This window comes from Paroedura picta, chromosome 7 (genome assembly GCF_049243985.1).
Source record: "Paroedura picta isolate Pp20150507F chromosome 7, Ppicta_v3.0, whole genome shotgun sequence".
NCBI lineage: Eukaryota > Metazoa > Chordata > Lepidosauria > Squamata > Gekkonidae > Paroedura > Paroedura picta.
This window is the reverse complement of record NC_135375.1, coordinates 98,796,079-98,822,016: the sequence shown is the minus strand read 5'-3', so window position 1 is coordinate 98,822,016 and position 25,938 is coordinate 98,796,079. Positions and strand designations below refer to the sequence as shown.

Sequence of the window (25,938 nt, the reverse complement as noted above, 5' to 3'; positions counted from 1 at the left end):
TTTGTAAGAAAAATTAAGTGCCCTGAAGTCTTTAGATATGTGAACAGAGGATTGTGTACTTTGACCATTCCTGTGAGGTTTGCTCACCTCAGGCTAAGGGCTGCTTGTCATCATCGGAAGGAGATCCGGCATGGAACTGGCAGGATCTGGGATTGGGAAAGGTGGTATCCTTTAGTCCTAGAGATTGCTTGGAAGGTAGGGGAGGAACGGCAGTGCTAGCAATGAGCTGGTGGAATGAAAGGAAGAGATGTTTTGGTGTTTGGACTTCTGCTGCTTCACCACTGCTGCTGCTTCACCACCACTCCCAGTACCATGATGCCATCGTACTGGCTCTACATCCATGGGGCTGTCCCAAGCCCTTTTGGATTTTACATATGAAATACGTAGATCAGTATTTTTGCTCCAGCTGACAAATTGTTGGGCTTCTTGGGGAGCTGTAGTTTAGACCTCTGTCAAAGCTGATTATGATCTACTGAAAGCTGCTTTGGACTTGGCAGTTCCCCTTTGTATTGAGTGGGGGACTTGTTAGGATGGTCCTCCTTCTGGGAATTAAGGATCTATTTTGCCGTCCAAAATTTTTGGAGGGATTGTTTGGACAGTGGCAGTGACTACCTAGTGGATTCACGTGTTTTGGGAAGTCAATAGGGTTGCATTTTGGCATCTCCCCCCCCCCCCCCCCCCAGTTTCTTGAAGTTCCAGGGAAACATGAAGCGGGTTGTATGATGTTCCATTGGAAAGTGCAAAGCAGTAGTGGTAGAATATGAACACTGAGTCATACTTAAGCCATTTGAAGGTAGTGGCAAGAAAGAAATCTTTTCTGCCCTCATTGTTATTGGCTGATTCATGTCCCAAGGAATCTTTCGGATTGGTTCAGTGTCCATTATCTTCTAGGGTGGAATCATATGAGGGCAAACCATTTGTTGATCAGTGTGATGTTCTCATTCATGCATTTTAAAAAAGAAATTTCCATTTGTAATCCCCCCCCCCCCCAGATTGTACAGATGAACAACTACTGTGGCCTCGGAATAGATGCAGAGCTCAGTCTAGGCTTCCATCATGCCAGAGAAGAAGAACCAGACAAATTCAACAGCAGGTATCGGAAGCCACATCTGAAGGAAACATGATAACTTTGTCCCTGGCTGGAGAGGCAGTCAGGGGGTAACGGACAAGTATCCTTATATCCTGGATCTAATTGAAATTCCCGGAAGTGTAAAGATAATGTCATCTGACAAGAAACTGAAATTGACACATCTAATATTTGTATTTATTTATTTTATTACGTTTATATACCATCATCCCTTGTATGTTTTACTTTCCCCTGCTAGCCTGTGCTATTTATGACTGGTAATAGGACATTAAGAGAGAGCTGTCCTGTAGGGCAAAGAATACTTTAGTGGCATTTGGTTCTGATGTCACTTCATAGCCATTCCATTTGGTACCTTTATAATCACATGAGACCATCCATGATGTGGTTCTTTTCCATGCTGCACAATCTTAAACAGAGGTACATCCTTCCCTTTCATTGAACTTTGTGAACTTAGAAGCTCTCTTTAGGGTTAACTACTACCAAGTTAGACTTTGGGCTATTCTGAAGTATTTTCTTTCTTTCCCAAAGGCCAACAATTGGCATCAGTTTAATCCAGCGTAAAAATCAACATGGTGGCTTCCATAGTTACATGGAACAACTGTTGGCTTTTCTCTTAGTTTAAGTTCAGTTGAGAGGCACCTTTGTCTTTTATTTAAGTAAGTCACCATGCACTTAGTAATAAGTCTTATGACTGTAACAGGACTTATTTCTGAATTAAAATGTGAGAGGCTGTTTTTTCTTCATTTTATTTCTGGTTTTACAGCTCTCTGGTGATTGTTTTGATGTTGCCATTTAGCATTTTACTTTGCCAGCTTGTACTCCAATTTAGCAGCTACAATTGTTCCAGGAAAGCTGGATTGAATAGCTCAGTTGTGGGACCTTAAACGAGGTTGGTCCTTGTACGGAAGCAAATACGACTGGATGAGCGGCCCACCATGGGCCCTGATTGTCATGCTGCTTGCTGTTCAGCCCACTTTTTGCCAGGTTTTCTTGAGAGCTTCAACTTAAAGTTGAACATTTCAGTTGGAGCAGAAAAGATTACCTTTTGTTAAATGACGCTCTGTATCACACACAAATGAAAGTCTGATCAATTCCTGGATACTGACTGCAGCTCAGACATAAGAATTAAATAAAAATAAGATGTTTATTTTTAGCCCACCCTTCCAAGTAGCTCACGGTGGACAACATTCTATGCAAAAGCTCCCGAATTTTTTATAAGGATCCTGGGAATTTTGCAATGTATATAAGGAATCTGCCCAGGCTTTAGCTCATGGTGGTGATGGTGGACCTTTCCTGAGCATTGCTAGATAAACTCCGGAATTACATGGGTTTCTATAGCTTGAGAGCTTTCCTAAGAGGTGCCCTATGAGCTCGTGCTAGGACTGCATTGTTGCCTGGAGCTTAAAAACCAGCTGGGGGCAAGGAGAGGCTCTTTCATATATCTAGTGTTCAAGACAAGGAGTAAAATCAGTGGTCCCCAACCTGCGGGCTGCGGCCTGGCGCCGGGCCGCAAAGGCCATGACACCGGGCCGCGGCTCCCTCTCCCCGCCCCCCCCCCACCGCAGTAAAAAACTTCCCAGGCCGCAAGCTTGCGGCCCGGGAAGCTTCTTACTGCGGGGAGGGCGGGGAGAGGGAATCAGGGCCGGGCCGCGCCTGTGCAGGCCACGCCTGTGCAGGCCGCGCCTGCGCGGCCCGATCCGCGGGCGCGGCCCGCGGGTGTGGCCCGATCCGCGGGTGTGGCCCGATCCGCGGGTGCGGCCCGATCCGCGGGTGTGGCCCGCGGGTGTGGGGGACCACTGAAATAGATGAAATGTCAAACAGAAAGCCAGAGGTGGTTTTTGAGAACAGCAAATTCAGAAATAGAGCTATGACACCTTTTATCTCTAGTTGGATTGTTATATTTTATGGTTTTAATCAGGTTGTAAGCCGCCTCGGGCCGACTGTGTTGGGAGGGGTGGGGTATAAATTAAATTACAAATAAATAAATATAAATAGTTATATTCCAGGCGCAAGTTGGACCTGTAACATTGCATCTTATTCTAAACCGGTTTATTCTAAACCGCCCTGAGCCTTCGGGGAGGACGGTATATAAATATAATGAATAAATAAATAAAATATAACATCTTCCTTAAAAAAGGGGAAAAAGCTATTGTATTAATGAACAGAGAGCACAGTGAGTCTGCTGTTTGTGTTAAAAGAAAAATCTCTTTCTCTAGGTTTCATAACAAGGGTGTCTATGTAAAAGTTGGCCTGCAGAGAATGAGTCACACAAGAAACCTTCACAAAGAAATAAAACTTCAAGTGGACCAGCATGAAATTGAGCTTCCAAGTATCGAGGGTCTTATTTTCATTAATATCCCCAGGTAAAATCAAACCCTCTCTCTCTGTCTCTCTCTCTCTCTGTGTGTGTTTGTGTCTCTAAGAAAGCAGCACTTGCTTTAGATTACATCCAGTACTATATTTTAGTAGCCGGTGGGGATGTGTATTCAGATCTACCCGAGCCAATATTATACCTGGAAAACACCTTATTAGTGTTTTTAGATATACCCCGGCTTCCCAAATGTATCTAGGTTTTCTTGGGGAAACCTTTTTTTTTTTATCCTGGGGACATTCTGGATATATTTGGGGATTTCGGGTAAATCTGAAAATGGCAGAGAGTTGGGAGCAGATTGCTGCCGCCTCTTTGTTGCTTGTCAAGCAGGTTTATGCAGGAAGACCTTTAATGTTTAAAGGGATTGCAGAAGTCAGCCTGAGTATCAACTGGGGAGCTGAGACTTCCCTGCTTCTTCAAGTCCTGGTTGGCTTCTCTTGCAGCTTAGTTCAAACTGGGCTGCAAGAGAAGCCAGCTCAAGATCATTTGGGTCGATGGGAGAGTTGAGAGCTCCCTGCAGGCCAGCTCTGCTGCCTGCTTCAAACTGGAGAGAGAGCACCCCCAACTGGGATGGGCTATGGTTGCAGGAGCCAATCACTCCCTGCCGGCACAGCTCTGCTCTGCTTTCTCCTGCCGCTTGGTTTTAGAATGGGCTGCAAGAGAAGCCAAGCCAGCTACTGCACTGGACTGGTATTTTTCACTGGTAGTTTTCAGTTTGAGTCTATAGAACTTGACATTTTTTTAGGATTTCCCAAAAATTCCAGATTCAAACTCTTGGATCCAGGATTTTTCAGAAATCCCGAAATGTTTTCGGGTCCAATGAACTCGACCAAAAAATACAAGTAAAAAACCTGCACATTCCCTAATAGCCACAACCTCTCTCTAGAGTATTTGTAGTGATGATTGGTAGCAGGAGCTCCGAGTCTGTGTACCATGCTGGAGGTTGTCTGAAGCAGGAGTTCATTTGCAGCACTTAACTTTTATGTTGGAACCAACTGGAAGAGGCAGAGGGGAAAAAGTTTGAGAATGCTGCCCTACCAAGGTACTCTATAAGCTTTTAGTGAAGCTTGCCTGCGCCAGCCCCCCCCCCCCCCCCCGTTTTTCATGCTCACCCAATGAGCACACCATATTTGCATCAAGCTTTTGGGGAAGGGGACTGTCTTTGATGAACAAACTAACATTTTTTTGTAAAGGGGTAGCCCTCTCAGTGTCTTGCAACAGTATTAAACCAAAGTCCTATGAAACTGTAAAAACAAAATTTTATTCCAGCATAAGCTTTCCAGTCCATGAAGGCTGGAATAAGTCTTCAGTGTTCCTCAAGGCCTTAATATTTTTCTGTAAACCAAGGGAACCCCCTGCATAATCAAAGAGCCTGTGAGCTCCTTTTGCTATCACTTTGATATTTACTGTGAAGAAGAGTTGGTTCTTATATGCCGCTTTTCTCTACCTGAAGAAGGCTCAAAGTGGCTTACAGTCACCTTCCCTTTCCTCTCCCCACAACAGACACCCTGTGAGAGATGTGAGGCTGAGAGAGCTCTGATATTACTGCTTGGTCAGAACAGTTTTATCAGTGCTGTGGGGAGCCCAAGGTCACCCAGTAGGCTGCCTGTGATGGAAGGAGCAGGGAATCAAACCCGGCATGCCAGAAGTCTGCACTCCTAACCACTACACCAAACTGGCTGTCAGGGGATACAGGACTGTGCCTTTTGGGGGGGGGAGTAAACAATTTAGAAATTACCACCCTATCTCCCCCTTCCAGGATATTGTCAGTACAGCTCTATGTAAGGCTATGCTATATGGCTGTGAGAGGCTCAATTTCCCCATCCCTTTCCTAGTTTTGCTCTCCCCTCACTGGAGTCACTGAAGCAGTCGGTGCAAACTTAAATGGACTCCGGAGAATGGTAGAGGACAGGAAGGCCTGGAGGATCATTGTCCATGGGGTCGCGATGGGTCGGACACGGCTTCGCACCTAATAACAATAATAACACCCCATGACTCTCAATTGCTGTCAGCATTTCATGTATCTACAAGCATGCTCAGCCCTCATTGGTCAGTTTTTTTCTGGCAGCCTAGCCCCTTTTCAGTTAATTCACAGTCATTCACTGCATAGTGAGACCTCCCTTGAGTACACAGAGACCCTGTGTCATCTATGGATGGCTTGGTTTTTCTGCTTTCGAGCTTGGGGTGCACCCTTCCATTTACAGATACAGTAGTAGTTGATTCGGGGATAGCTTCCACACTTCAGATGCATGGATCTGAACTATTCTAAGCCATACAAAATATATGAAAACATCATTATTAAGCACAGTCTTTGCTGTGTGACTGTCATGAGTTAGTGGCTCTCTTAGTCCCCCCTCCTGCTGCCTTTGTCCATTCAGCTTGCAGTGAGGACAGACAAAGTCAACTTGTACTGAGTCACAGAATTGATTCATGTCCCTTGGCACTGCCTGTCCCAACCAGCTGCCGGGCCTTTTCCAAGGTCTCTTTCCCTGCCCTTTTGCCTGCCATCCACTTACCTACAGATGAAATCTCTGTTCTTTTTTTTGCATGTCCAGTTGTGCTCGAAGGCAGTGGCACAAAAAAAGGAGAGAAATTGTGTACCAGGCACAACTTTGTCCCACTTAGGGTACAATGTGGAGCTGGAGGCAGTGCACAAGCCTTGGCAATAACACAGGGTCCAATAATCCAGCAGTGTTTGATGCGGAGGCCTTGCACGTCCCACACTGGAAAAACGTTGGAATTACAAATCAGTGTTTAAGATGGAATGATTTCTTTAAATGATGGTTTCAATATAAAAAAAAATCTTGTATCTCACCTGCTGTGTTTTCCTTATTTTCTAGCCTGTGTCACTAATCTGTAATCAAGAATGAATTATGAACCTAGGATTCCGAGAGACCAGATTTCTTAGAATAATACCTAGTGCTGAATCTACTCTGTTTATGGCAATATTTTAATTCATGTTGACACAAATAATATAAAGGAAAGTGAGTGAAAGGGCCAGCACATCTTTTAATGCTGAGTTTCTATTCTTTTTCGAGGCTTTACTGACTGGCTGATGTAAACAGGGTTAATGTGGATATCTGTGTGTGTGTGTTTTGTAACTTATTTGCTGGGACTTTAAAGCGTTCATAGATTTGTTGAGATTGTAGCATGCCTGCACCCGCATGTGGCTTTTTTTTGGGGGGGGGGGCAGGACCATTTTAATACAGGGAATCCTGAAGTGCCCTCTGCAGGTCGTCAAGCAGAAAACCAAAATCTGACCAAAAGTTTGACTTCTTTGTAATCTTTCAAGGAAAGAACTGAAGATTTCTTGCCTACAGTGCCATATATGGCTGTTTGAAACTAGCTGTGTCTACCTAGGGAAAAAAGGAAGGTTCTAGAGGAAAAAAAAGTCATGGTTGCTACTTTTTGTGATCCTCAATAAAATCTCTCTGATTTGGGCTCAGCTGAGAACAGTAATGACGTGAGCACTGAAACTGGCATGCTTTTGCTGTAGAGGAAGTTTTTTTAACTTTTATGAGGTTGAATTCATATTGAGCCTATCACGCGTTCGTCTTCCTATGACTCAGTGCTCATCGTGTTTCAGTATCATATTTATTAATCCAATACTATAAACCCACCATTTGGATTAGATATGGATTAGATAGGGTGTCTGTTGTGGGGAGAGGAATGGGAAGGCGACTGTAAGCCGCTTTGAGCCTCCTTCGGGTAGGGAAAAGCGGCATATAAGAACCAACTCTTCTTCTTCTTTATATTGGTTTTTGCCAATATCAAGCTGTGGGGATTGTTTGGTCATTTGAGTGATGCTACTCCCTGAAAGTGGGCTTGAGTAGAAGGTTAAGGCTTTCTGAAGGAGGAAATTAAATTAGAGAGTGTGTTTAGTCAGGAGAGATGGGGCTCCTTGCTAGAGAATAATCTCTTAGCAGGTAGAACAGAGGGAATTGCCTGCTCATGTTCCACTTAGCCTGGAAGCATCCCACAGTCTTCCTTCCCCTTTACCCCCTTCTCTTATGAATGCTATGGATCAGTTGCCCAGAGGGGGGGGGGGCTTCAGTCATTGTAAAGGTGTAGGCAACAAAGCCAAACTTCATCTCCTGGTACTTCTGGACTGCAGGCAAAAGGGGAAAGATGTGCATCAGTCCGCCTCTTGTCACACTTCCTGTAAAACAGGGGTAGTCAACCTGTGGTCCTCCAGATGTTCATGGACTACAATTCCCACGAGCCCCTTCTATTTTTTAACATCTTAGAGCAGGGGTAGTCAAACTGCGGCCCTCCAGATGTCCATGGACTACAATTCCCAGGAGCCCCCTGCCAGCGAACGCTGGCAGGGGGCTTGTGGGAATTGTAGTCCATGGACATCTGGAGGACCACAGGTTGACTACCCCTGCTGTAAAACGTTGGCAGTGGCCCTAGTTCTAAGGAAGGAAGGTGTTATCATCTGTAAATCTTTATTAACGCTAATTTTGTCAGTTTGTTTCAAATGGGCAGTCGTTTTGGTCTGAAGTAGCACAATAAAATCAGAGTCCAGTGTCTCCTTTAAAAGCAACAAAGATTTATTCAAGCAGTGAGCTTGCGTATGCAGGCACGCTTCCTGAGACAATGGAACAGCAATCATAAGAGTACAGATCTAAGGAGAAAGTTTAATTATCAGCAAATTAGTAAACGGTATCACAACATCCAAAATATGCAGCAAGATCATTCCTTGCTAGAAAAAGGACTGAATCGCATCTTGAATAAATCTGTGCTGGTCTTAAAGGTGCCGTTGGATTCAAATTCTGTTTGTCAGTTTGTGATAGAGCATCCCAGGTAGAATTTATTTGCCATGTGACTTCTGTAGCGTAGCCAGGAGATCCGAGGATTGTCTGGTAATGAGGCAAGGGACATTCAGAGGTGGTTTGCTGTTTCCTGCCTCTGCATTGACCCCTAGTGTTCCTTGGAGAAACTACCCCTCAAATCCTTGGAGGTCTCCCATCCTAATACTAGTCAAGGTTGGCCCTCCTTAACATCTAGATCTGATGAGATTGGGCATGCCTGGGCTGACCAGGTTCAGGGCACTGGGTAGGTCATGTGCACTGGATTTTGAAAAAAAAAACTTCCTTTAACAGAAGCAGAGTGGTAAAAATTGTCCTCTTGCAATATTCTCTGTGCAGCTGGGGTTCTGGTGCTGATCTGTGGGGCTCGGATAATGATAATCGGTTCGAGAGGCCAAGGATTGATGATGGCTTACTGGAGGTTGTCGGTGTCACTGGAGTCGTTCACATGGTGAGTGTCAGTTCCGAAAAAAATCCGGAAAAGACCCAAACAGAAGGTATTGTTCATTGGAATGCCAGAATTACCTGATGGATTTAAACCAATTCATAAATAAAATAAAAACTGTAATAATTGTGTTTCCCACCCAAAACTGATTGACCAGTTTATCATATTAACAACATATTAAGATGAGATCCAAATGAAAAAATGGCAGTAGACGCATTATATTGATGATTTGCCTATTTATGGCCAGTTTGAAGCTTGAGAAAGAAATAAGGTAAAGGTATCTCCTGTGCAAGCACCAAGTCATGTCTGACCCTTGGGGTGACGCCCTCTAGCATTTTCATGGCAGATTCAATACAGGGTGGTTTGCCAGTGCCTTCCCCAGTCATTACCGTTTACCCCCCAGCAAACTGGGTACTCATTTTATCGACCTCGGAAGGATGGAAGGCTGAGTCAACCTTGAGCCGGCTGCTGGGATCGAACTCCCAGCCTCATGGGCAGAGCTTTCAGTCTGCTGCCTTAACACTCTGCGCCACAAGAGGCTCTTGAGAAAGAAATAGGACATTTAATTAACCTAGCTGGCTGTTGTTGCTAAATGGTAACATATCACAACCTGTCACTAGGTTTAAAGAACAATTCAAGTTATAGCCAGTGTCTGGGACAGAATGGGTTTTGAAAAGCTTGGATTTTGGCGGGAACAAATTCATGTGAGGTTTTACTGGAAGTCCATTTTGGCCTGTGTAGCAAATGAGTCAGAAGATGGTGTATCCGACAATGAAAAATATAACTGCAGGTCTTTTTTAACACAACTTATTTTGCTATTAAGTTAAATATTTTTCTTCTTAACTTCAAATCTGGTTAATATCTGTCTCAAATGTACTGATTACAAAAAAAAAACATTCTAGAGAACTGGGATTTTTTAGAGCAGCTTTCAGAAGTTCCGCCAGATTTATTTATTATTTAGAAAACATATCAAGCATTTGCTGGAGTCTGACTGACCCAATAACATCAGCTGGTCCCCTCCCCTCCATGTCCTGAAGCAGCCTGACCTCTCTGGGGGTTGTCCTGAAGCAGCCTGACCTCTCTGGGGGTTGTCGTTCTATTTGGGTTGTCGTTCTACTTGAAGCCTCTGTTAGTTTATTGCCGATAAGTAATTTATTAATGTGTTATGTCTTCAAACTGTTCTATGTATTACTCCTGCAATGTTTTCTGTGAACCGCCCTGAGCCGTATGGGAGGGCAGTATAAAAATGTGATAAACAAACAAACAAACAAACAAATGCTCTCACTCCAGAAATTGAATTAAGGCAGCTCACAAAGTAAAAAACAGTGCAAAGCATCAAAATAATTATATCGGAGAGAACTACTCAAAGTAAATGATTTATTATTTTGATTTGAAATGGGTACTTTACCACTTGATAGCAAAAATTATTTTTTCACAAATGTCATCTGAGGCTTTAATCTTGAGAATGTTTCATGAGATGATATACATAATGATATTCATTTGGCCAGTTTGGATGCAATTTCCTATATCCTTTGTCAAGTAATCCTGAGAAGGACTGTTGGATTGGTTCAAGTGGGTAGCTGTGTTGGCATTCATTCATTCATTCATTCATTCATTCATTCATTCATTCATTCATTCATTCATTCATTCATTCATTCATTCGATTTCTATACCGGCTCGTGGCAGCTTACATCATATGGGCCTCACCTATTGGCTTGGGATTCTCTTCCTATATCCCTCCCCCTTCTGTGAAGCGAAGGCTAGTCTTTAATAGTTTTAAATGTATTTATGTGTTTTTATACAGTTTTATGGTTTTATTGTTCACACTGTTGTAAGCTGCCCCGAGATGACTAGCTGAAGAGGGCAGGCTATAATTACAAATACAAATAAATTAAATTACTGTACAATCCCATACTGGTTCAGTAATGTAAGATTTACCTTTATTTTTGTGGTGGCTGGAAAGAATGATATTCCTTAAGTGCAAATTGTGGTCATTTCAAGATGGACTGTTCTGATCCTATTCGTCTTAATATAGGGTCAGGTCCAGGGTGGCCTCCGTTCAGGCATCCGCATTGCCCAAGGCTCCTACTTCCGCTTGACCCTTCTGAGGCCCATCCCTGTGCAAGTAGACGGAGAGCCCTGGATCCAGCCTCCAGGCCAGATAATCATTTCTGCTGCAGGACCAAAGGTAATGCCTCTAGGTTTTGTCCCAATGCGTTTCTCTTTCTGGGAGAGAAAAACCAACGCACAGACCTTACCTCCTGTAGAAAATGTATTCTTTCAAGCCTGCTGTTAACTCTTAAAAGACCTTGCTTCTTCCTTGAGAAAGGGTTTTCAACAAAGGTTGCTTTGAAGTGACTTACCTTCTTATTTTTTTTTTTTAATTTAAGGTTCGCATGCTAAAGAAATCAAAACAGAAACAGAAAAAAACTGGGAACCTGAAAGATTCCAGATCTGAGAGCACGACGTCCAGTGACATGGGCCGTTGACAAAGAGAGACCAGTTGCAGCACACCCTACTGTAGACCAAGTGGACCTGCCTGACAAAGCTGCATTGTACAGCTCAGGTTAAGAAGGGTTACTTACAAGCCTGCTGTTCCATTCCATGTTCGTTGTATGGTGCCTATCCTGTGGCTGTCATGAGATAGACGTTCATACATCACGGGCCGATCAGAGACTTTCTTTGCATTAAGCAGCCTTTCAGTCAACCATTTCCCAGTTCCTGCTTGATGCCAGTGAAGCACAGATCCCATTACGCTGTGCCATTTTACACTATTGTCTTTCTCTGTTTTAGCCTCTTGGAGCCAAATGTTTTATAAACATAAGCTTTTAGTCTTTGTGTTTTTTTTTAAATAAAGTTTAAGCTAGCTAAGATTAGAGTTTAAACTAGCCAGGATTCCCCAGAGGGGGTATGTGCGCGTATGTGTATATAGTGAGGAGCATACGAAACGAATTGTCTTTATTTGGCCGACTGACCTGTGCAATAATGCTTGACGTCGGACCAGGACCCATTGACTGAACCCAGGGGTATGATCCATCCTGCACTCTGCTAGTAGCACCGCCCCAGTGAGGGTTCCACTGCAAAGCACCTGGATGTTGCTGATCCAGTTGGAGGCCCTTTGCAGTTCCGAGGGGGGGGAGGGATCCAGTAATTTGGTCCAGGCCCACAACATGCACGTTACTTCTACTCTCTGGCTAATACCTGGGTGCATCACAAGAAGCAACGGTTATAGAATGTTATTGGGGATCAATTTTCCATGGATGTAGCACTGTGTGGATTGTATCCCCAATGCTAGGTTACATTCTATTCAGAAGCTCATGTAGCTGAGGAAATAATGTTTCATATTTCTGCACTACTGTACCAATCCTTTGGGGGGGGGAATACCTTATTGTCATTTTATTGATTTGGGGGGAGGCGGGAGGTAGTAAAGCACAGGGTTTTTTTTTTACATACACTACAAGCTTCTGGTTTTCTACTATACTGGTAGCACGTGTGTTTCTTTCTTCCAAATTCCCATTGCTGGTATGCCATTCCTAATTTTATGTCCCGATTATCTCCTCTTCTAACATACTACGAGACTGTTAATGGAAACACCAAAGCTTGTAATTATGGCACGATATTGCAAACGGCCTGTTTCCAAGTTGGTTATTCTTTATTTATTGGTACACTAAATTGAAAGGTGCTGCTGTTTGTTTGTTCCATATTAAAGAGCTGATCTGGGTGTATCCACCTAGGTCTTTGTGTATGTCCTACATTAATCTGGATGTGACTACTGATAGGGGAGAGGGAGGAAAGGTTATGTGCAGGTAGGTCCTTACTGAGCGTCGTTCATTCTTTATGAGGCAGGTAGCTCTTCGCACTTCTTAACTTTAATTTCAGCATTTGCTAGGGCCAGAAGTTTCAGGCGTCTCCTTCTAGCTCTGTACTGCAATTGGGTTTTACAAGAAAAGGTTAGTCTTCTTGTGCATACAATACAGGAGGAAAAATGGAGGAGAGAAAGCTGAGCTTGAGTTTAGTCTAGCTCTGAGAGCTGTAACAGTAGTATAACTAGAAAACATTTTTTTGTAGAATCCTGTTCTTTAGGATGGTTGACTTCTGAAGTCTGCACCATATTATTGTGGACATTTAGGGGAATTACCAAAGTCCCTCAATTACAGAAACAGCAGTACTAGACCCAAACTCTGTAATTGTTCACACAGGTGCAAGATTTCTCCTTCGCCAGCTTAAAACAGCTCCCTGTTAACAAATATACAGCAGCTGCTTCTCTTTCCCTCACTTCAGGGGGAAGCCTCCTTAAGTGGCTTTCTAGAAGCTTCTTATCCATTGTGGATCCACTTCTTATGTATGCTAAGCTGATGCAAAGGCATTTGTCACCTGTTTTATATTATACTACAGGAGTTTATGGTCTGCAATGCAAGGAAATATTTGGAAAACAAATCTTTTTGATGAGCCTCTGCCCCCACCATCATCAGAATTTATAAAGCAACCTGCAGTAGATGCACTTTCCCATCCTAACAAGATTAAAGCTGGAGAATGGTGCCTTTTTTAGAAGATGTTCTTGTAGAACCAAGAGCTGCCTTCTTTTCCTTGCAATATTCTTGAGTTTTACAAAATGTCCGATGAATGTGAATAGACAAATGTAGTGTAGTCCTATGCAGAGTTTACAGCCTTTGGAATATGGTTTTAGTAGGGTGCAGCTCTGACAGTCAATTGTAAATGAAATACTCCAAATCATTCTCTTTTGATCAAGACCAGTGGTTCCCTAATATTGGGGGGCCACGCTTCCTTTGGTTCCATAAACTCATCCACTGTGCCCCCTGCCCTATAAAAATTGCAGTTTGCACAACTTATCAAGGAAGAGAATAAAAATAAAATTCAAAACAGTAACAAGTTAATTGCACATTTGTTCAAAATCCAATTAGCATTTTTAGTTGCTTATTGAAGTCTCAAAGTCATTTATCAAGAACCTTAGATATCACATTTAATAACCATTTCGCTGTTTAGTACGCACTTAATGCAACAGATGGGCTTGATGAAGTGATAACATTTTCCCAAAATCTCTTTTAAGGAGACTTAAATCATCATGTTAGTAGTCTGGAGTTGATTTCTTTGCTTGGGGAGAAGTCGGATGACTAAAACCATGTTTCACCAAATACAGCATTGAAAATGCAACAAGGAGCTTCTCCATTGTCCGTAGGGCAAGGTAGTGATTAGAAGATTTGCTTCTATAACCAAAATTCTTGGTATGATTCCGTAAACTTTGGATTCAGCTCAATGCCATTTTGTAACTTAATTGGCTCCTCCTCCATTATCGCCACTTCCTCAATATCTGAAATCTGGAATTTCCATTGAAAGAAGATTCTTAAACTGTTAAGACAAACTTGCAAACCATCATCCAGTATCTTACCTTTCTTTTCTACCTCAGGCACAAAAATTAGTATAGTTTGTGACAGCTGATATTGCATTTGGATAGAGTTAACATTGAAATAAATGTAGAGATGACAGATTTGGCCTTAATGACCTAATTTCTTTGCAACTCATTTCATTGCAGCTGCATCTTCATTTAACTGAATTTAGCTGGTAGTACATATGAATACAAGAGCCTCTTGTGGCGCAGAGTGGTAAGGCAGCGACATGCTGTCTGAATCTCTGACCATGAGGCTGGGAGTTCGATCCCAGCATCCGGCTCAAGATTGACTCAGCCTTCCATCCTTCCGAGGTCGGTAAAATGAGTACCCAGCTTGCTGGGGGGTAAACGGTAATGACTGGGGAAGGCACTGGCTAACCACCTCGTATTGAGTCTGCCATGAAAACGCTAGAGGGCGTCACCCCAAGGGTCAGACATGACTCGGTGCTTGCACAGGGATACCTTTACCTTTTTTACATATGAATAAGCAATGTGATGCCTGATCCCCTTTGAGTTCCTTACTAAGCAAAGCACCCTTGTCTTTAAGTTCCACCACAGTGTCAAAGGTCATAAAAGCATCCCAGATAGTTGCCTTTTGATAGCCAACGCACTTCAGTATGAAGCAACAAACATTCAAAATAGTCGTCATTCTCAATGCAGAGCTCCTTGAATAGTTGATCATTGGGAACAGGAACTTTAATTTTATTCACTGTAATAATGGCAGTGTAATTAATGACTTGGGCAGGTGACCACTGGGAGAGGGGGCTGCAACCAGATGTTGGTGATGAATGTCACAGTGAATGGTGAAGACATCTGGCATGGCTTTTTGCAAGTTAAGTAGCACACCCATGGTGCCTCATCATTTGCCAAGGAAGTGTTGTAATGCAGATTTTCCTTGTCTTTATATGAACTGCTCAGCAGCATGAAATGTTGACTCCCCTCTAGTATCTGTTCTTTGTTGCCTTGCGAATAATAAGCCTTGAGCCAAATTTTGTCTTTTATAAAGTGCACATAAGCGAGAAGCAAAGATTTGTTGCCTGGCAAAGTTGACTCATCAATCTGCAATGCAAAGTTCGCTGTTTGTATACTGTACAATGTTATCGTCCACATTTTCAGCCATTTAATTTTTGCATCTTGGGACTGAATTGCTGTTGAGAAGAATAGTCTTAATTGTATTCTGTGGTGACTTACGCAAAACAATACTCTGAACCTCATTGAGCCCTACTGGATCAGATGTATGGTCCATCTAGTCCAGCATCCTGTTTCACACAGTTTCAACCAGTTCCTTTGGGCAGCCAACAACAGGGCATAGTGGCCGAGACCTTCCTATGATGGTGTCTCCTGTCTGTGATTCCGAGGATTAGTGCCTCTGTGGAGGTTCCTCTCAGTCACCAAGGCTAGTAGCTATTGTTAGCCCATGAATCTATCGAATCCCCTTTTAATCCCCTCTATGAATCTATCGAATCCCCTTTTAATGATGTCTATTCCTGTGGCCATTGCTACATCCTCTAGCAGCGAACTCCATATTTTTATCAATCTCCGTGTGAAGTAGTATTTTCTTTTGTCTGTCTTCAACCTACTGCTCATCAGCTCAAATGCCAGTATTTTGGGAGAGGGGAGAAAGTTTTATATTTGTCAGCTCTCTCCACTCCTGGCATAATTTTCTAACACACACACACACACACACACGGTCATCTGTCTCCTAAACTGAGATGTCCAAGACTTCAGCCTTTCCTCATAGGAGCTGCAGCCCCCTAATCACCTTGGTTGCCCTCCTCTGCTCTTTTGCAGCTCTGTAATGTTTTTTTGGAGATAATAGTGACCAGAACTGTACACAATATTCCAAATGAGGCCACACTGTAGATCTGTGCAGGGGCATTATTATACTGATCATTTGATTCTTGTCATGGCGGCTTTGTAGAGTTTTCAAGGCAAGAGATGTTCAGGCGTGCCATGCAATTGCCTCTCTCTGCTTAGCGGCCCTGCTACTCCTTGGTAGCCTCCCATCCAAACACTGACCAGAACTGACTCTGCCTGGCTTCCTACTCTGGTAGGAGGAGTTCTTCATCCATTGCATGTGGCTTTCAAGGCTTAGTAGTCAGCATTGAAATGCTGTATGATGGACACAAAGCCATCAGCGCTTTGTTGTGTGAAAGATTGCAAAACATGCCGTGACAGCATTGGCTGCTTTTGTAATTTGTCACGAAACGAATGCAGATGATGCCTTGTCAGGCTGGCACCTTCTTCAAATGTTCATTCATTCTAAAAGGCTTTGTTGCCTCATTAGAAAAAGATATTTTCGCCTATTAGGCACCTTGGCAGCTGCCGATTTGGCCTGCTGCTATAAATCCATACTTCAGACATTCCCAACTGTATTGCCTACCATTTCTTCTTTGATTTTCTGCCTCTGCCATTTCCGCTTAGCTCGAATGTGCACTTCATCAATAGGCTCAGTAATTGAGAACGCAGGAAAATAAATACCACGCTCAGCACTTAATCGTGTTAAGGACGTAGCACAAACACTTGAAAAGTGGCGAGGACAAACACACACACAGTGACAACAGTTTCTGAAAACACTGTGTAGTGATCTGCCTAGAGCTTTGGTAGCATATTTACTAGGAATTCGGAGAGTTTCCACCAGTTTTCAGCATCACACAAGGCAAGGATTTGGAGCTGCATTATACAGCATGGTGGCCACAGCCTGGTCAAGTCAGTGTAGTTGAAAAGGGCCACCTACAGCCAACGCCCCCCCCCAGTAATTCTATCCCCCCCCCCAACAAATAGGGCACAAGTACTTCCCCTGGTGTTGCTTCTTAGCATAAATCTAGCATCTTATATTTTTTAAACGGAATTCACCCGTTCAAACGGCAAACACAAATAAGGGTAAGCCCTAGGGCTATCCAAATATAGATCTTTAACTCTCAGTATCTGTAATTATGTTTAATTTTCTTTGACCACATACCCCATCAGTAAATGTACTGACAGCATGCACTGTCAATAACAATGTACACTGTTAATAAAATCCTTAATTAAACTTTAGTGATGACCAGGTTTCCAAGGCAAGAGACATCCAGAGACGGCATGACATTGCCTGCCTCTGCTTAGTGAACTTGGTACTCCTTGGGGGTCTCCCATCCAAATACTGACCAGGACTGACCCTACTTAGCTACCAAAATCTGACAGAGATTTGGGCTATCCAGAAGATAGCACAGTGCAATTAAAATAAAATATTTAATATGTGTATGTACTTTCCTGAATTATGCCCCTCGTTGTTAGGTGCGAAGTCTGACCCATCACAACCCTATGAACAATGATCCTCCAGGCCTTCCTGTCCTCTACCATTCCCCGGAGTCCATTTAAGCTCGCACTGACTGCTTCAGTTACTCCACCCAGCCACCTCATTCTCTGTCGTCCCCTTCTTCTTTTGCCCTCGATCGCTCCCAGCATTAGGCTCTTCTCCAGGGAGTCCTTCCTTCTCATGAGGTGGCCAAAGTCTTTGAGTTTCATCTTCAGAATCTGGCCTTCTAAAAAGCAGAGGGCTGATCTCATCTAGGACTGACTGCCCCTCTAGTTTTGTCTAAATTACAATAGCACAGTATACATTTGTCAGCAGATATTTTTAAAAAATCACAACCTGTAATATGCACAAGTATTTGCAGAAATACTGGCTAGGTACATTGTGTTATATTAAAACAGCATCCCTGGCAGAGGGTTTTTTTTTAATTAAAAAAAACCCCCCTCAGGCTGGGTTTTAAGTGGCAGCCCGTTTGTCTACAGTCCAGCTGAATCCTTCATGTGTAGACTCTAAGAATATAGGAGGAGTCCCCCTGACTCAGGCTAGTAGTCATAGAATGATAGAGTTGGAAGAGGCCATTGAATCTAACTTTCTGCTAATGCAGGATCAGCCTAAAGCATCCCTGACAACAGTACATCTAGTTCAGCATAATGTTTTTCACAGCAGCCAACCTGTTGCCTTGGAGGACCAAGGACCAATAAACAGTCCCTCCCCTGGCGTTGCCTCCTAGCACCTGAATCTGTCTAAATCCCTGTTAAGGACACCTATGTTTGTAACTGTTGCCAAGTCTTCTGGCAGTGGGGTTCTGCAGCTGAATCTGCCAGCCTTGTGCCTCTAAACTGGCAGTGGCCAAACTGTGGCTCCCCAGATGTCTATGGACTACAATGACTATGAGCCTCTGCTGATCATTGCTCATGGTAGCTCATGGTAATTGTAGTCCATGGATAGAGCCACAGTTTGGTCAACCCTGCTGTAAAAAACGCCTATCTTACATACAAGTCTTGATTAGTTTTTTTTGCTGCTCTGGTCATACTAGTAAAAATACAATGAACATTAGGATTCTGATGCTCTGTGTGACTGAGAGAGAATACCAAGGTACAAGGAATTTTTCAGAGGTCATATTATCCACTGTATCAGTAGTGAACTCTGCAGTTGTCGGTTCGCCTCACACAGAAGTAATCTTTCAGCCCAATAATAATAGGACCCAGGAGGATAGTAAAATGACAGTGTAGCCCTAAATGGAGTTATGTGCTCTTCTTACACAACTTCAGTGGGCTGTGATGGGTGTAATTCTTTGTAGGATAGCAGTACTGGTCCCTGGGTTGATTAAGCAATATGTCTTTGGTACATTTTTTAGACTGTTTTGGTTTCAAGACTTCACCTCCCTGGTTCTAAGAACCATGCCAAAAGTTCTGCATCCCCAACGCTTCAAGCCTTGGATTTCTTTCACCCACCCCACCCTCAGTCACATGACAAAAGCACTTTTGAAGTGAGAGATTCATTAGGACTTGCAATACAGCAGGGGTAGTCAACCTGTGGTCCTCCAGATGTCCATGCTGGCAGGGGCTCATGGGAATTGTAGTCCATGGACATCTGGAGGACCACAGGTTGACTACCCCTGCAAAACAGCATGCCGGCTTGCTGTTCGGGGGGGGGATCCTACTGGGGTGCATGTGAGCTCCCCCCTCCCCATATTGGGCCCAGCTAAGGTTCCACTTGTTTTGAATGGGAGAGATTTCGGAATTAGTTTGATCATATTTTACTAGAATCAAATCGGACTTTAAACGCTTAGCTTCAGTTGGCTGGATGGATCACACTCATAGTTGGGTGTCATGAACAAACATCTTCTTATTCTGATTTCCTTTGGGAGATGCAGAAAGGGGTCGTTTTAGAATGAGAGACTGGACATGTTTTTCTGCCTCAAATCTGACAGCTCCTAAGGAGTCAGCAGTGAATGTAGTTCTCTGAATCCAAAAGCACAGCTGCTGGCTTAAGGACTCAATCTTTTCTTAGTCTTCTGGCAGGAATGGCTTTTGTAATGTCGCCTATATTGGCAGAATTGAATATATTTTAACTTTGTGATTTCTACAATGTTTACGTGGGTCTAGACAGAGCATGCCTTTTTTTGTTGCAAGTTCACACTTCACAGCCTTTAAATTCTTTTAGGCACATGATATGCACAACATTTCAGAATTTCTAGATGAGCAATTGGCAAGTTGAGATTATTTTATCAGAAGAGAGTCTGCCTTGTGGATAGACAAGTATTTTTGTACCTAAAAGGAAGTGTTTGCGGTTTTTCTGATGCTGCTGTTGAAAGTGACTTTGGATTGAGTGGCAGGGACACTAAAAATTGAGCTCTGTAGCTTATGCCTTGTATCCTGTTTCTCTGGACTGTGTGCTTTCTGTAAAGCACTGTGTTAATGCACTTAGATATTAAAGTCGATGTATTCCTTTGCACTACAACAAGCTTCTTCCACCTACTGCCCTGTGCAGTGGACCTCCACCTTTCTCTTAGTGCTTGCATACAGATGAAGTAGGCGTATCTTACCAGTTTTCATTATTTCTACCAAGAGTGATGAGGCTTCAAAGTTGAACTATTTGTGATGTAACCCCATTGGTTTGGATCCCATCTAAAACTGCCATGCATGAAAGCAAGACTGCAACAAAATGGCTCATCATATGCTGTGCCTGTGGGACAGAGGACTCCCCAGGAGCAAGATGAGAGAAAGCTGCTGGGCAGTGGGGGCAGAAGTTGCCCTTCCCCGACCCCTCATGTTCATGGATCTTTTCTATCTAACAGTTTTCTGGTGCACATAGAGTATTAGCTCCTTGTTCATCCCTGGCTTACAGTTGGGGGAATCATCCTCAGGAACACACAGGCCTTCCCCCCCTTCTATTCAGGGTATTCGTCATGGCTTCGTATTACATGTATACTAATGCAAAACACGGTTAAATGTAAGCAGCCTCCAATCTGCAAGGGAATTACGAGGGCAAGTGAAAAAGTATTGCTACGAAATCATAGACCAGTTTTTTAAAGCAAAAAAAAAAAAATCAAAATGTGAAGGACTTGACATACCCTCCATTTAGGTCTATATGTTTCTGGAGGTGGAGTTTCCATCTCTCTAATGCTTCCTTGAAGTATGCTGTGCTTTTCAATTTACATGTCAAAACAGGAGTTTTGGCATCCTTGAGGGACTCAAATTGTGTTCCTCTTAAATATTCTTTGAGTTTCAGAAATAAAAAGAAGCCTGGAGGAGCAAGATCAGGGCTGGAGAGTGGATGGGGTAAGATTTCTCAATGATATCCTCATCATACAACCCTTGTTACCCTCAAAGAATGAGCAGGTGCATTTTCACGGTGGAGAAAAAAATTCCTCAGCACAACTTTACTGGCCTTTTTCTCATCAATGCAGTTTTTCAATTTTTAAAGTTATTATTACAGAGAGAACTTGTCTACAGCCATCCATTGATTGCAGAAACGTGTTTAAACTCATTTTATCTGGGATGAACCTATGCATGTGCAACCTGAAACCATAGTAGCAATACTGTTTGACTTGCCTTCCCTTTTGCTGGCCTGTGGTGCAGGTGGTGGTGGGCCTCTATGATTGATGCCAGGAAGGCCCTGCCCCTTCAGTGCCGACTGTTTAGGTTTGCTCACGGGTTATGCATACAGATGGCAGTGTGTATAGTTGTGAGCCGACACATGTAAGGGAGCATGTGGACTGGGCCTACATTTCCTGACCTGCATGTGTGCTAGCTTCTACCCAGCTGTGATTCTAACCCAGAACATCAGAGGGATGTGGTGGCAGGGGAATCCCAGAGAACTGTGGGATGCTTTCACATCCCCATGCACATTGGATTGTTGCTTACTGTGCCCTCTCATTCCTGTAGTACCACTGTTAAAATGTGATTCTTCAACAAAATAATCTACAAGTCTTCCCTTCCCAGCAGGAGTTTCACAAGTCCATTAAGCTGAACTCCTAAGGGTTGAGCCACCAATGGGACTACGTCAGTTTGAGCAGACATGCATCAAACTGGCTGGGGGGGCATGAGTCAGGCTGTGAAATATACTGGAATAAATGGGTTTTGTTGTCCAGTTTTGCCTTGAATGTAAAACCGTTCTTTGTGTGGTTTGCGGGAGCAAAACTTCATGTCGTGTTTGCGGACTATTGCTTTGACCAGTGCTTTGATGTTTACAAGATGGCGACTATTGATTGTAAACTTCCGCAGCAGTGCGCTGCTTCCGTGGGAAGGCTCCTCTGTGCTGCTTCGGACCATGGGTGGAAGAGTTTCCTCTCCTGATGGGCCCTCCCAAGTACAACTTTTCCGAGAACTTTGTGGCGTTCGACTTTTCTGTTGAGAACGGAATGAGAATAGTTTGTATTGACACAAATACCGAATAGAACCTTTCGTACGAGGAGGTTTATATTTTCTGAAATAATTTATAAAGAAGGTTTTATATGCAATTGTAGTAGTGTTGATGTGGTGATATATATTCATTATATGTAAACAAAATGTATAGTAACCAGTCTTATTTCAGTGATTTTTTCTCTCTCATCAGAATATACAGACCTGTCAGTATGAGTGTGTGTCTCTGTGTCTAATACCCTTCTAATGCTGCATTTCTATTTTTTAACATCTTAGAGCAGGGGTAGTCAAACTGCAGCCCTCCAGATGTCCGTGGACTACAATTCCCAGGAGCCCCCTGCCAGCGAACACTTGCAGGGGGCTCCTGGGAATTGTAGTCCATGGACATCTGGAGGGCCGCAGTTTGACTACCCCTGTCTTAGAGGATGAGTACAGTGTATACCAAATGTGCTACACAAATATTGCTCCTGTGCAGGAAACGTCCTATGTGCACACTGTTGCATGAGACAGTGTCCTTTTGTAGTCTTTCTGTACGCGAAGCCCTGATTGGTGCCGGTTTGTTTTGATGTATACATGCAGTGACATATACCTGAATGTTCCTCACAGTGACGATGTCTGCAAGATGCTAAAGGCAGTTTCCCGCAAAGAGAAAAGGGTATCTGTGTAAGACATTTTGGCAAGTACGACGTGACTCTTTTCAGGGAAGAAGAAACTGTTTAGCCTGTGCTCTTAAAAGTGGCTTGCAACTTTTTTAGAACCATGCTTGTCTTCCACACTCCTCTACCAATGAGAATGCAAATAGCTGCTTAATTGAAAATTTTTGCATATTGGTTATTTTACCTAGACTCCGGGCTCCAAGTCAGCGGTTCGTTAGCAGGCCTTGGCATTACTCTCTGTGAACTCAAGCGTTCACCCTGGAACACATCTCAGGCTGGGTTGGATCCATCAGTCTGCTTTAGGCGGGATCGTGGCTCTTTCCTGCTTTCCCCTCCCTTTAGCAGATCCTGGGAGAGTTTTGATTCATGGGGTTGCTGGACCCATGAAGAGCAGTCACCATGTTGGTGGGTGGCCTACAGTGAAGAGCAAGGGCAAAACCATTCCATCCATCTTCCACCAACTTTCTTGGGGATGGGTGTGGATCCAGGTGTGGATCCAATCTATTCCCTGCAGCTGCATGTTGCAGAGTGAGGGGTCAGTGATCATGGGTCATCTGTTCTTTGGGGAGCTTTATGAACCATGACTGATCATCTCATGGAGGAACCTCAGAACACAGCCTGAAAGCCACTGTGCTGAACTAATTCTGCCCGCCTTTTTGGTTTGTTCTGTTTAAAACAAATCAGCCTTACTTTACATTGCGCCTTTTGTGAATCCATTCTTATTTTCCAATTCCTGGCCCAAGACCTGCATGGTAAGAATGTATTACTTCCAGTGCTCCAGAAATCCAGCAATTGCTCTGCCTGTTTTGCAATCAGTGGGAGTATATAAATGTTTAAGCCCATGTGTTGTAAACTGGCAAATAGGAATCTGCGCAATTTAAGAGTAGTCATGAGAGTAGTTCGGTTTTACAAAAGGAAGGTAGAGAGAAACTGACCTGGTGATAAATGTGGACTTCAAGATGTATCTTTACCAAAGATACAGAGTTCTCTAGCAGTTCCACTCCTGAATCCTGGGACTAATAATTGGGTGAGAATGCCGAGAATTCTCTGGGAAAGATCCTTAGATATCCCCCCACCACCTCAGTTGTGGGTCAGTGTGGCTAACTAGTTTTGATTTCTGCCCTTGGAAAAGAAGAGAATGAGGACTGCTATTAAAACCTCAACCAAACTGTAGCCTGTATTCCAGTGTTCACTGTGATGGCGAGTCTGAACTTTAATTGGATCATGAAATATTTAATCATGCAGTGGTTCTTGCACTGAGATGGGGGGGTCCCTCCTCTGAGGGCAGAGAACTGCTGCAGTAGGGGTGGCTCTTGAAGGGGAGAATCTAGTCTGTACACGTAGGATAATGCACTTTCAATGGGCTTTGGCAGCTGGATTTTCCTGTGCAGAACAGGAAAATCGACTTCTAAAGTGCATTGAAAGTGCATTATCTATTGTGTGCAGACTAGGCAAATACTTCTCCGAGCTTAAAGTAAAAGCTGCAGAGGAGCAAGGAGCGTACAAGCATGTCGGGTTGCAATCCATTCTCCCCAGCCTCTTTCTTGGCTGACTTGGCTTAAGAAGTCCGTGTTGGCTACTTGTAGACTTCTTTTTAAAACTCCAGTGTTGGATTAGCACACCAGGCTATCTTCTGCTAGGATTCCACACGCTCACCTGCCAAAGAGAGCTCAGGGAGGTATCTCAAATTTAGCAGGGGCATTCAGAAAGCCTGAGCTACACTGGGCTAGACCTTTCAATAAGCTGAGTGAACTGTAGTGATTAGAACCTTTAAACGTGTCCCAGGTTATGCCGTAATGTAAAGCAAAGCTTGACAACCTGGAACCGTTGGCTCATTGTGTCGTTCTTGCTCTTTGCAGCGTGTTTGCTTCGCAATTCTCCAAAGGGTGACTGTAGTATTCCGCACTTTGGATGAGCACTGTATCCACATGGTTGTGCTTAACACGAAGCACATCCATACCTTTGTTTACGTGTCCCTTTCCCGTCTAAACAGGGTTTTTATTGCGTATCTAGTTTCTTAGTTGCCTGCCTCACAAAAACCTCTTGTATGTTGAACTCTCAAATCTGAAACGTAATAACTGTAAAAATAATAATTTATATGGCGTGCTCTTTCTTTTGTATTTAAAGATCTGGTTGTCTTCAGAATATTTTCTTTGGGAGATTCTGTATATATATTTTTGCTATGTATTTTTTGTGTTTTGGTTTTCATTTTGATTGTATATTTTGGCACTGTTTTGAGATTCTGTATTAAGTGCTTTGTGAGTCTTGGACTTCTGATTAGAATTTGTCTGTGACAAATATAACCGCTGGTTTCTGTTTTACCCTGGATATGTTTGTCCATTGTGGGTTCTTTCTTTTTTCTTTTTCGTGCCGTAGTTGGCCATGTACATAGCCATTATCTGGTCATGTTTGGTAAGTAAGCATCCTTTCAAGATTCACTTACAGAAGACCCCCCTTGAAAGTCCACAAACAAACAAGCATGTGTGAACATGTGAGCAGTGCAGTATTTTTGGGAACTAAGACCATCTCAAAGCATTTGTAAGCCTGCTATAGAGGAGAATGTACATTTGCTTCCCCCCCCCCATTCTATAGAGGTTTATTCCCCTTCCCTACCACTTCTAGTAAGATGGGTCATGTAGCTGAAGTGAATTAATATGCATTTTGGTCATCGTTTCTCAAATGTGTGCTTCTCCTTGGACCTCTGGGTAGCAGATACAACAGTTCTCCCATTTAATTATCTCAGCTGTTTTGAGATTTAAGACTCAGGGCAGGATCCTGAATCAGGCACTTATGCAGCAGCACACTGGCAACGATCTATGCACATAATCATGTACATGCCAGGGGTAAGAGTTTGGTTGGCACATTGCTACACACTAGTACTACCACCTTTGCGGACTGAACCACAGGAAAAGGGGTGGATTCCATTAGGATGATCTGTAGCCTTATGGGACATCCATTTATCCCAGGGCTGCATTGTGGCTTCCGCAGGAGAGGGCCTTTCTCAACGGGACCTGGTAGGACCAGAAGTTCCAGCAAGGGTTTATCTGCTGATGGTCCTGCCCTCCATCACCTACACCTCTAGGGCTTCTCTTCCATGCAGGATGCTCTGTTGCAAACTGACACAAAAAACAGGTCAGGGCCTCGCTTCGTGGGGCCACCAGGCTCTGCTGTGCTTCTGTGTGGTGATGGGATGTGGCCAAACAAATTTCTACCTTGGATTCCTCGTATTTCCTCTGCAACAACTTGTCTCCAGCTGAGGTCTCTTCCCTCCAGCTCTTTTTTGGTGCAAGGTTTTCCCCTCACCCCGACAATGCTCCCTGCTTGCTTGCTTGCTTGCTTGTTGTCCTTCCTGGCTCCACCCCCTTCTCTTTGCCTTGCCTCAATCTTGCGTGAACCCCAGTATGGTCGTCAAACGAAGGTCACACTTCTGCCCACCGAGCAGACAATTTCCAGGCTGGACACGCATATAGATAAGAGACTTCCTTGCGCCGGCCAGGTG

At 43.6% G+C, this 25,938-nt stretch overlaps 1 protein-coding gene across 2 annotated transcripts in view; it reads left to right on the top strand.

Annotated features, from left to right (window-relative positions):
- Nucleotides 1-12,340, top strand: part of DGKQ (diacylglycerol kinase theta) — a 130,692-nt gene extending 118,352 nt beyond the window's left edge. For both annotated transcript variants that reach the window (XM_077345597.1, XM_077345596.1), the window contains exons 19-23: nucleotides 993-1,093; nucleotides 3,304-3,450; nucleotides 8,609-8,720; nucleotides 10,750-10,902; nucleotides 11,105-12,340. In XM_077345597.1, coding sequence (XP_077201712.1) covers nucleotides 993-1,093; nucleotides 3,304-3,450; nucleotides 8,609-8,720; nucleotides 10,750-10,902; nucleotides 11,105-11,203 — 612 coding nt within the window. In that variant the 3' untranslated portion in view covers nucleotides 11,204-12,340. The remainder of the gene's footprint in view (nucleotides 1-992; nucleotides 1,094-3,303; nucleotides 3,451-8,608; nucleotides 8,721-10,749; nucleotides 10,903-11,104) is intronic.
- Nucleotides 12,341-25,938: the final 13,598 nt, after the last annotated feature.